The sequence below is a fragment of the Numenius arquata genome, chromosome 5 (assembly GCF_964106895.1).
Source record: "Numenius arquata chromosome 5, bNumArq3.hap1.1, whole genome shotgun sequence".
Taxonomy (NCBI): domain Eukaryota; kingdom Metazoa; phylum Chordata; class Aves; order Charadriiformes; family Scolopacidae; genus Numenius; species Numenius arquata.
The window spans coordinates 55,128,939-55,141,225 of NC_133580.1; the positions used below are offsets into that span (position 1 = coordinate 55,128,939).

At 37.6% G+C, this 12,287-nt stretch overlaps 1 protein-coding gene across 10 annotated transcripts in view; it reads left to right on the top strand.

Annotated features, from left to right (window-relative positions):
- Nucleotides 1-12,287, top strand: part of ADD1 (adducin 1) — a 66,966-nt gene that overhangs the window by 21,908 nt on the left and 32,771 nt on the right. For 5 of the 10 annotated variants that reach the window (XM_074147600.1, XM_074147603.1, XM_074147599.1 and 2 more), the window contains exon 2: nt 11,576-11,788. In XM_074147600.1, the coding sequence (XP_074003701.1) occupies nt 11,594-11,788 (195 nt within the window). In that variant the 5' untranslated portion in view covers nt 11,576-11,593. Of the gene's footprint in view, nt 1-11,575; nt 11,789-12,287 lie in introns of those variants that run through there. The other 5 variants (XM_074147595.1, XM_074147596.1, XM_074147598.1 and 2 more) reach the window with 1 other exon arrangement.

The following is a 12,287-nucleotide window of genomic DNA, read 5'->3' on the forward strand; positions in this document are numbered from 1 at the left end:
GTGTTCATTTTTGGGTCAGACATGCCGATCATTTTGTCTCAAGCTTTCTAAATACTTGTTGGATAAAGCTGGGGCCCCGCCCTTGGAAAGCTGGTGATCTGATTTGACCTGTGTTCAAAAATCTGAGGGCACTGGCTTACAGGCGTGTTTGGCATGAGGCTTGGGAAGTGCATGTGGGTTCACAGAAACCTAAAAATAAGCAGTATTTGGGTTAAACCTCTTTATTTGTATGGACTCATGACCCTGATGGCAAAAATAAATGTACATTTGTTTTCCAGTACTGCCACCACCATCCATGAATATTAATATTGGAAAAATATTTGAATTTTACATTGTCTTGGCCTCAGACACTTTCTGAACAATTAGAGGATGAAAATGAAAATTAGTGACTTATTCTTGTGTAGTACTGACTGGTGTGTGTAACTGAGTCTCTGTGACATCAGTGACAAAATTCAATGTAGCAATAAAGCAGGCTGGAAAAAATACTTGTCACCAATGTTTTCTGTTCAACAAATTTTGTAGTTTTGTCAATAAGGCATAGAGAGATGACCTCTCTAGTGCAACCCTTTTTATTCTCCATGCTGTTAACTTTTAAAAACATTAACCTAATGACTAAACGCTGAATGCATCGAAGCAGCCAGTGAGACAAGCTAAGGTATTTGGGAACTTGTGTAGTGTTTGTCATTGAAATTTCTCAGGTAAGGTATACCTGAATGATTCAGATAAGAGATTTGTACTTCATGCTGCCGAAGATCATTAAAAAATAGTAAGAGATATCCTACCTGAGCTGAGGGAAAATTTGTCCTAATTGCAAGTCTGATCAGTTTGACCTGAGCGCAGGAGAAGGATTAAGGAGAATTTTTGGTCCTGTCTGTTGTACTTGTGCCTTCTGTCTGACATTGTCTCCAGCTGTCACCGACCTATGAGCAGAAGAAGGTGCTATTTAAAAATTAAAAAAAAAAAAAAAAAAAAGGTGCTAGAATACTAGAAGTGCTTTGGAAGCTGTAGATAGCACGAGCATATTGTGCATGTGGGAATGTATTTTTCCTAAAGCCTAAGAAGGAAGGGCAGGTTCAGAGATTTCAGAAGCAGATGGGACTGATCTCAGTGCAGACAGATAGTAGAAGGTATTCTGGAAGTTGGATTAAAACTTGTGTTTTATAAAGATTTTCAAAAGCAAAGTTACTGGTTTGGAAACTTCCATCTCTAAGGGCAAACACATCCAATATTCACTTCCAAGTGTTAAATCTCTCCTAATACTTCTGTTAGTGGGACTGGAAGGCACCTTCACCTCGGTGACCAGTTAACCTTTCTGGTTAAACAAATAGATCAAGTTACTAATCCCTGCAAGTTAGTCTTCTACCTTCTGGATCATTTTTGTAGTCCTTCCTTGAACTCTATTTCATGTCTCCCCTTTTGAAGTGTGTACATGAGGACCAGAAATAATATTGTAGTAGCTGTTCTTTCAAAGTGAGGGAAGATAATTTTGCTACTTGATGTTCTTTATGCTGTGGCCAGGTGGTCTACTGCAAGCATAAAATAATCTTTGCAACTCTACATAGTGATCCACGACAGCTCCTGAATTCAGTTCTAATCTTGCCTTTTCAGCACTGAGTAATTCTGGCTTAATTTTTGTTTCCAGTTGTACTTCTTTGCATTAGCTGTGTTAAATTGAATTTTGTGATATTACACTATTAATTACATAATTCTCTGTGGTTTTTACTTGAGAAGCTTCTTTGAATTGGAATTCAAATTTCTGAAATAAAATTGCAGACAAATCAACTTCTGTGGTATTTGGCAGTGCAGTTATGAAGACTCATTTTGGAGGCTCTTTAAGTCCAGGTTCAACATGCAGCTAATTCAGTTTCAGTTTCAATTTTGGAGCAACTTCATAAAATAAATTTATCTGAAAATCATGATACTACTATGAACGCCATGATACCACATTAAAGCCCATGTTTTTCACTGAACTTTAAGTAGTTATTTTGGGGGCTAATAGCCACCAAAGTAGTGAAAAGAAAAACTGTTTCCGCTGCCATTACCACCTCTGACCATTGCTCCTCTGGTAAGAGGCAGTGTAAAAATGTGTGATAGTTTGCAGAATTCATACTTTCACGTTGTGCCTGGATGAAATGCACCAGAAATGCCTGGTGAAATTCCTGATTTCTCATTTGCATGCAAGGTTTCTGATACATTTGTGAAGCTCTTACAGTTTCAGAAGAAAAGCTTAATGTGTCTGTGGTTTAAGATACTTACGTAGAGAGTGCCTTTCTGTTATATGAACAGTGTGACATCTTATATTATGATTTCTGCTATTGCTGTCCTTAATCTTTCATTAATGTATGCACTGAACATTTTCAGAAACGCTATGTGAGAAGCAGAAGGAACAAATAGATTAAGTTACTGAGTTGAAGTGAAAGCAAGGTAATCTTCATGGTGATAAGTTGGTTTGAAACTGTTAGTCTTAAGCAAATTCTTTGAGGCCAGAAATGGCTGTTCTGTTGTTGTGTAAACTGCTTAGCAGGAAAATCAGAGAAGGAAATGATATAGAGAGGCAAAGAGGAGTTAAAAGTATAGGACTGGAAAGAAAGCAGGGACCTGGTCAATTGGAAATAAGAGTTAACAGTTCCGAGAGTCATTCCTTTTTGATCTTATTCCTAGTCCCATTTTTAGATTGGCGTCTCTTCCCATTTTTAATTAGTTTGGAATGAGCTGTTTGCTGGAAATTTAAGCTTTCTAACGTGAATTAATAAATCATGTTAGAGGGGTTTAATATAAAAATGGTACCAGTGGTGAGTGTTGGCTGCAACTGTGCCTTCCAGTGGTGCCCAGTGCTAGTTGCTGGGCGGGAATAACACAGTGTGCTACCTTGTTCCTCCTTGTGCATCATTCCCAGCTTCCTGGGGAGTCTGATCTCTGGGATACAATGCTTTTCCAGGTCAGGGTGGGGAGGTGAATGATTACTGTTTCTAAAAGTTTGATACTTTTGGTCTTTTAAATGCTTTATTAACAGGAGGGAACTTACCTTTCTGTATCCTGGCTTCTAGTGTAATTCTAATGCTGGCTTCTGCCCTCTTCTTTTGTCAAGGACTGAATTATGTATTCTGAGCCATGTATATTGAAACTTCTACAGAATTCAGACAACTGTATTTGAACACTATTCCAGCTGAATTTGCCCAGCTAAATTCTGGCTCAAATTTTAGATGGGCTTATGCTACATAGAATCACAGAACAGGCCAGGCCGGAAGGGATCTCAAAAGATCATCCGGGCCAACTTGTCATGGAAAATGCAACCTAGATGACATTATCTAACACCCTGCCCAGCCATATCTTGAAAACCTCTAGCCTCCGTCCTCTTTGCCGCCACCCTTTAAGTACCAGAAAACTGTGATGAGGTCACTTGGAGCCTTCTTTTCTCCAGGGACAAAGGACCTAACTCCTTCTGCCTTTCCTCATAGAGCAGGTTCTACAGCCTTTGATCATCTTCATGGCCTTCCTTTGGACCCTCTCCATTCTATGTCTTTTCTTGAATTGTGGAGACCAGAACTGGACATAGCAGTCCATGTGTGGCCTGTCAAGTGCTTGGTAGAATGGGATGATCACATCTCTTATCTCCACTGGTAATGTCCCTGTGGATGCAACCCCAGATCCAATTTGCCTTCACTGCTGCAGTGGTCCACTGCTGACTCCTGTGCAGCTTGTCCACTATTGCTCCCCACCCACAGAGAACCCAGCCTGCACTGGGCTCTCGGGTTATGTCATCCCAGATGCAGGGCCTTGCACTTGTCTCTGTTAAACTCCACACTGGTCTTGCTGGCTCACTCTTCCAGCCTGCCCAGGTCTGTCTGTTAGATGGCTTTCCCTTCCGACGCCTCCAGCTCACCACCCAGTTTGGTGTCATCAGCAGACTTGGTCATGGTGCTCTCAGTCCCATCACCCAGATGATTTATGATTATGTTACTATGATTATGAGGCCCAGTATGGACCCCTGGAGGTACAGGCTTGTGACAGGCTGCCAGCCTGAGTAAAAATCATTGATCAGAGTGCAACCTGGGAGCCAGTTTCCTGCCCATCTTACGTATCACTTCTGATGTGTGTCTTGCCAGTTTGTCCAGGAGAAGGCTGTGGGAAACAGTGTCAAATGCTTTGCTGAAGTCCTGGTAAACAACATCTACTGCTCTCCCCATCTTGACAGAAAATGTTATTTTGCCATAGAAGGCGATCGGGTTACAGTCTGGCATGGTTTGCCTTTGGTAAATCCATGCTGGCTTTTCCCAGTTGCCTTCATTGGCTTTGGTAAAGCTACACAACAATTACTTTGTTTCACAACCTGACATAGTTCCCACTGTGTCCTGCCTCTGGTTCTTAAAAGTTCTTTTAACACAGCTGTATAGAAAACTTGATTATCAGCAGGTTACCAACAGTACTTTTGAAGTTCTGTTTCCTAAGATACATACTTTCCAAGCTGGCTTTTATGAGGGATATTGGTTTTCTGGGATTTCGTTTTTGGTATAAGGCCTACAGCAACTGCTGTTTTTACAGTTCTGTTCCATAGATTCTTGCCCTTCATAAGTAGTTGGAAATAACCTGGAAGCAGGTTTATTAAATGGCTTTATTCTTTGTTCTTAACCATTTAAAGTGATTTATTTAATGTGGGTATTGGAAATAAGATGATAAGAAGTGTTGATGACCTTCAGTAGACAAGTAATACTGTCTTAAACACCAATATAAATGTTTGTTGTTTTTTATGGTTTGAAGCCTCAGGTTTGCCCAAATGAATTTTTGCCAGTTCTATAATGTAATCTTGTGATCACTCACAGCCCACTGTGCTAGACTTTATTTTGGTGTTTTGTAGAAGGTGAAAATAGGAAATAATTGCTGACAAAGTAGATGCGTTTCAAGGAAGTTTTTGTGACTTGGTCTAATTTTTTTCTTTTCCTTTTTTCCTAACATGGATTGTTTCTTGAACTACCATTTTATATACTAAGGCATGATATTATCAGATAAAAAATGCAATACTTTTGGTCAGATAAACTTCTTCTTCGATTTCTTTAGATTTTTAGAGTCCAGTATTTAACTTGCAGCGTCTCTGTTAATAAGCAAGATGATGGTGCCTGCATTCAGTACAAGATAAATAACTGTTCTTGTTCATGAAATAGTCTCTTCCTGTTTGAAAACAAAGAGCAGAGGAAATTTTGAAGATGCACGAGCTAGGAACATTTGCTAAAAAAGAATATGATTGTTCATGATGTTAAGTACGTTGTCCATTAAGTAGTATAGTCATGCTTTACTTTCTTTGTTCTTAGACTTCCTAAGATAGTGCCAGCTTTTCCTTTTAAAAGTTCAGTAGGAAACATTTGAAATGGCAAGAATGAATCCAGTGTCATTGGTGCCAAAATGTTCTCACTGAAAATGATGGAAATTGTAGTGCAAATCATAAATAATTTCCCTATTACAAAGTTATATTATTTTTTTTAAGGAACAAGTTTGGCAAATTTTATTTAAAGCAAAGGAAAATTGGAAAAAATACAGAAAGTACCAGAAAGTGGTAAGAGTACAAATTTATAAACTTTTTATCACCAAGTGATAATGAAACCTTATTTTCTGTAGATGGATGTTCTGCTTCCTTGCTATCTCCCCACTAAATCAGTTTTCACGCAAACTCAGGCTGTTTGCAATGGCTCAGTTACCCCTTGGGTTTCTTGCTGCCCGCAATGCTGCACCACCCCAGTGCTGCCCAGCCCTTTCCCTTCCTCTTCCTTCCTCCTCTCGCCTCATGACTTCCCTGTGCAGTAATTTCAGCTCTGTAGCTTTCCGCAGTCCCCCCGACTCTTTCCTGGGCCATAAAATTACTTTTGTCTTTTCTCTATTCTTTCCCTCTCCGGTTCTGTTTGCATCCAATATAGAGTTCCATTCCCTCCCTCTGCCAGCACACTGCCTGACTTGTCACTTACATGAGCCTTTTAGATAAATTTTACTCCTCAAAAGATTGCTGTTTGTACAACAGTAAAGAAAACAAGTTATTTTATTTCAATTTGTTTTGCTATCCCCTTATCCCTTCTCCAGTAACTTCTTGTCAAAACTGTTTTCACCTCTGTTAGACTTAGTGGCATAGGTCTGGTGTGAGAGGAGATAACTTGTTGAAAGAACTGTCAGGAAAAAAATGGATACAAAGCAAATTACTATATTGTTGTCAAAATAGGTCTTAGAAGCTATATGTTCTGGAAATGGGTAACCTCAATCTTTGTTGCTAGTGACTGGGATTGTATCAACAGTTAGAGAAGTGTGCTGCTTGTTTACTTCACAAATGTGATGTGAGGTCCCATACAGACGTTTTGCTCGCATGTTATTTTGTACAGAAAAATTGTAAGCTCCCAGGAAGAGGGCAGGTTTTTGTGTGTGGTTTTTTTTTTTTCCCTCTCTGAAATGACTTGACTTTGTAAGGTTATGATCAGATAACTGTCCTAAACTTAAAAAAAAAAAAAAAACAAAACCAAACAAACAAAACAAACAAACAAACAAAAAAAAAAACCCAAAACTGTAGGGTGTAGGTTTTTTTGCATGTGCTGTCTTAGAGTTGGCAGTGTATTTTAAATTTTTTCGAAGTCTTGTAGGTTCCCTTGTGTTCTTGACACAACCTTCTTCCTGCTTCTCAGAGTGTATTTTTATTCTGGATTGGCCTCAGCAGACTTAAAGCTGCATTGGTGTGAAGAGGTGTGCTCAGTCCTTTGGTGGCAGAGAGCCTTTAGATGAGGTCAAACCCCATCAACTGCAGACTTAGTAAAAACAATTTCCTCTGGGTGTGGAACAAAAAATAATCTGTTACAAGTTTCTACAAAACAAAACGAAACCAGCTTTTAAGCGATTGCAAAAATTTGTTTCTTCTAAGAAATACAGTTAACTGGTCCCTGCTAGTGTACATGTGAGACATTTTACATCATCTCAAGGTTCCCGTAACATTCATGCTGGTGATTCAGGTGAGAAACACTGAACCTATAAGCTACCAAAGGCATAAGTGCTTAGATCTGTCCCGATTTCCAGGCATTGAAATGAGTTTAATATTAAAGTTTTAAATGTGTTTATTAACTACAATGAGGTCTCAGCCCAAATTCAATGTTGTTGTTTTTTAAAAAAATTGCTTTATATAATTTTTTAGATTTAAGGGTGGATTTTTTAATGTGCTCTTAAATTATTGTAGTTTTTTACTGGGTATTATTCACCATCTTACCTGTTTAAATCTATGTAATTGTATGTGCATCATCAGCTCTCCAGGTTGAGTACTAAGGAGTGTAAGCTGTTTAAAAATTGAGATTTTTTTTTTTCTTCTTTCTGGATGTTCTGGAACAATTTTATAGCATTCCTGTTCTATAACTTCCTTCTTTTGTTTAAACTGAACTCTGTAACACCACTTCCTCTTAGGTGAATCCTGTGATGAAACCCTTTTAGGTTAGAAGAGGATGGGGAAGAAGGGGATTTTGAAATATAAAAGTAACCTGAAATATTAATACTAATTTCAGAAATTTTTTTGTAAGCGATGCTTACATCTCTATCTGTAAATGTGCTATATTTTATAAAGCTGTTTTCCTGACAAAAAATATATTACATGAACAACCTGTTCATAAGTATTTGCATGCCCTGTGATAAGTATGATATGCTGTGGGTTGGCTTGGTGGCTCTCATATGATGTGGTGGTTTATTGAAATTTCTAGCGTTTATATGTACATATGTATTTGAATAATGGATCTAATTGCTTCAGTTACTCTAAGGTGTGATTTGGATTTTGTTTCCCCCCATATATCCCCCGTAATATATGCTGTTCCCTCTGACTATCTCTTTACATTTGAAAATAGCTGCTTCCGCAAGAAGGGCTTTTCATGAACTTACATTTTTCCAGCTGCGACTTTTTCAGTTAAGGGTGTGGCTTTTTCTGACACAGTTGTGTTAGAACAGGCTCTCACATAAAAACACTTATCATGGCAAAAAGTCCTTTGACATTACAGCTTATCTTGGGAGCTGTAGTACATTAATTCAGAAAGGAACTGTCTGTACTGAAGAGTTGTGGGTGTGAAGACAGTTTGAATTTTTTCTTTTTTTACTGTCTTGGCAACCTGTTGTGATTTTCAGTGTGACTTTCCAGTTTATAGAACCATTGGCCATTCCCCAGTGTGTGTTTAGCTTAACAGTTTGGATTCCTTTTATTTATATATCGGTATCCATATTGCGGAAGTTCTTACTGAAGAGTTCATCATGCCTTACTCCCAAAGGGGCTTATGAGGAAACTCATAAATAAATTTCAATGGCTTGTCAAACACATCTGTTTCTAATTCAAAAATCAATACCCATATCATCAGTAGCTGACAGCCATTAAAATAAACAATTACTATTAGTTACATTAAAACAGTTAATTACTGGGCCTTGGAGGGGAATGCCATTAGTTTTGGGCATCTACAAAACTGAGCTATGAAACTGATATTTAACCTTAGATATAAAATGATCGCTTAATGTTAAACATTGAATTTCCTGTTAAATTATTGCCACTGCACAATGGGAAGCAATAGTAGCTTCCCAGGACGTTCTTGAATGCCATCTTATACTCAGGTGAGGGACTAGTACAACTTGGGTAAAACACTGTGATCCCATTGTAATGTTGCCTGTGCAGGCTGTTAGAGACCAGCTTCTTTCCAGTGTGAGTAAGAAACAGTGAGGAGAAATAATTATGTATAATTCATTTGGAAATAGCTTTTGGAACTCTGAAAGTAGGATGGAATTAGTGTAGATAATTAAATGCAAAATTATGTTTGCAGATGTGTGTACACTTTAAGACTGTACATGCACATATACACAAGATGCAACATTACACTTAAATATATTCTGGAAGTTGAATGCTTCAGCAGGCAGGAGCGGGCCATCGTTCTCTGCTGGTGGTGGTGGTGTTAAGTGTGAACTTGAGAGTTTTCCCGTGGTTTGCTTTGAAGTAAATACTCTTTTGGGGCTACACTCAACAGAATGCAGTATAAATTCGGAACTGCTTGAGCGGATTGGTTTGTCTGTATTTGTGGGCTTCCCAGTGAGCTGTTCCTCTAAGATAGCAAGCCATATGTTTTGACCTGCAAATTGTCATTTTTCAACAAAAACCTGGATGTGGAGGTGTCAGGATAGCTTGTAGGGCTCAGAAGAGGGGTCATGGAAAGTGGTAGTGGGCCTTCAAAAGCATTTTTGGGGTATGAAATGGCAGATAGCGCAGGCTGGAGGCTGTGATGAGGAAGAGAATTTAGAGGGTGTGTGCCAGGGATCTGAAGTTGCCGGAGGAGAGGTGGCTCCTTTGCTATGACTTCACTTGCTTAAAACTTTCTAAGTCTAATACCTTAAAAGGTTTTCCATGCAGATAAAAACATTATTTCTTCTCACTATACCCTGTATTTCTTCCTGGGTGGAGGAAATCTAGTAATTAAAAGAAGTCATAATAATAAAGATGTATATAAGCGCTTACTTTAAAGAAAAGCGGAGGGAAAAAGAAAAAATCCAACCATGACTTTTAAAGCCTAAACTGATCGGTTTAAAATGAAATAATTCAAACACTGCAGAGGTGTCCTGTGTGTGTTTATTTAGCAACTCGGTGGGTGGAAATCCCTGAGCATCTAAAACTCAAGTGTCTTAAGTGCTAACATAGATTTTGATAGTAGTATCCTCATCTGCAGAGTCAAGGAAAATGCTTTTCTTTTACTCGTATTCAGTTCAGTAATTTGCTCATTTTGAAATAAGAAACCAGTTGAGTTTTGAAACTTGTTTTCTAATGTAAGAATTAAAGAGGATGAGGTCTGCTAATTCTGAAGTCTTGACGCAGGTTATTTTCTTCACTGCAATGATTTTAACATAATCTGCATTTCAAAATAATTTATGTAAACTTGCCTTTCTGGGTGGATCCACATCTGAGGTGGTTTTAGATAGTAAATATGCAAATAAATTCCTAATCAAATTAAAATCCACAAAGAATTACAGCTTGAGTCACTAAGAAAAATCTAAAAATAGTAAAAGAATAGCGACAAATATCTAAAATTACCAGTTATAGCATGTAGAGAAGATTAATCATTACTTAAATGAAGATACCTACAATCTTTCCTACCACATGACAAAAAGAATTGCAGTGACTTGATAATATCAGCAGATTTTAGTGGTACTAATGGTTGCAAAACTAAAGGTGCAAAATGAAATTGACTGTTTAAATCAGCATTCTCCTTACTGTGTGAACCCTGAATCTAAATCAATATTTATTGAAATTAGTCTGTTTTGCCTTACTGAGCTAGATTCTGCTACTTTATTCTCTTTATCTATTCTTCCACCTCCAGGAAAAGACCTACTAGCTTTTCTTGCCTCATTTTCTTAGTAGAGTTGCTAAATGTCATGAGGGGAAAGGATTTCAACTTTGCATATTTTGTGTATAATGTAAATAATTGCAGTCTGCTGAAGTAGCAAGCCATTCAGAGTTGAATATTCTTATTACAGTTCAGTGAAGTGCAGTTTGTGTTAGTGACATTTTGTTTAATCATGTACAATACGCAAGGAAAATAAATCTTTTCTGAAAAAGCTTAATTTTAATTTGGTATGTCAGATGATCAGGAATCAGAGGTTTGCTTCTCAAGGTGTTGCAAGGGTAGCTTTATTGAACTAGTTGCTTGTCAGTGGAAGGTTTCTAAAAATCCTAAAAAGGATTTTGGAATGAAGGTTATAATATTGTGTGCAGAAAACTGGGATAATGTTACTCAAAGGGATTCTTGTGAGTGAAAGAAGGATGTGTGTATGAGCAATACCAGCTGAGTTTTCAGCCTTTCTACTAGATACGTGTAGTTACTGATTACAGCATATAAAAGTGAAATGAACCGCAGCCAGTGGGTGGGGATTGCATTTGTATGTGTGCTTTCTAGATTCCAAAACCCACAGGCTAATGCAATGATGTGCGTGTTGTTGAATGAACCTAAAATAAATATATTTGTGAAAAGCACGCCTCAGGTTGTAGAGTCAGTATTTCTGAGTTTGTCTCCAGAAATGTGTTCGCAATCTGAACATGTTTTGGTGGGGTTGATTCTTCATACTAGTGAACACATGTAATGTCCTGTTTTCTGTAATATTCTTTACTTTATGTCTGCTTTAACTTTTTAAGTTTAAAAAAAAAATGAACAAACGTCAAAATTTAGACCTCGTGTGTCTTGAACTTCTCTGTCATTGTCTCTGAGGAGGTTTGAGAGACTCTGTCCGTCTGAAAATCAAGCTATATAGACAATTTAAGGAACTGGAGATAGTTTAAATGGGAACTCTTTTGTTAGTTTTGTGTAGCGTGTATTTATGTAGCATATTTGAATTTGCATATGTTAGCCTACTTTTCTAATCTTGTATGTTAAAATCTTCTTTCTCCTCTAAAATACTGCTATCCACTTGCGTAAACATGGTTTCTGTGTATGGGCAGCCATGCTAATTTTAGAATGATTTGAACCGTTATTCTGAAACAAGAAACACATTTGAAGTTCTTAATTATTTCCTTGCTTGATTAATTTTTTCCTCTTCTGCCCTCTCTTCATAGGTTCCTTAAAACTGTGCTATGAATGGTGATTCTGGTGTGGGGGTGGTGACTTCACCACCTCCAACAACAGCCCCTCATAAAGAGAGGTATTTTGATCGAGTTGATGAAAATAATCCAGATTATTTGAGAGAGAGGAACATGGCACCTGACCTTCGCCAGGATTTTAACATGATGGAGCAGAAGAAGAGAGTCTCCATGATTCTTCAAAGCCCAGTAAGAAAAGAAAATGCTCTGATTTTGAAGTGATAAGTTTAATATCTCTATTTTTAATATCGCTGTGGAATTGGAGAAATTTGTGGCATCTTAGATCCGTATGACCTTTTTTCTGGTTTGGCCTTTCTTCTAAAGTATCTTAATTGTAGCCTAATTTTTCCTCACGTTATGTTGCTGAATTTTTGTTAACTCATGAAGCATCTTCTCAGTCTTGTTTTCAGAATTCTCTCTGTAGGCATAAACATTTTTTCATATTGTCCATCTAGTCCTGGTCAGACATTTTTTTGCTTGTTTCATATATTTAGTATTCATTTAAACACTTAAATTAAGTAACTCTTCTGAGAGTAGCTTATACAAGGTAAGTTCTGTCCTGTGCTCAGTTTTCATGCATGATTCTGACATATGAAATATTTTTATATAACCCTTTCTGAAAGGGTGCACAATAATACTATGAATGATTGAAATTTAATATTGAAGGTACTTCCCTGAGGGAGAAAGT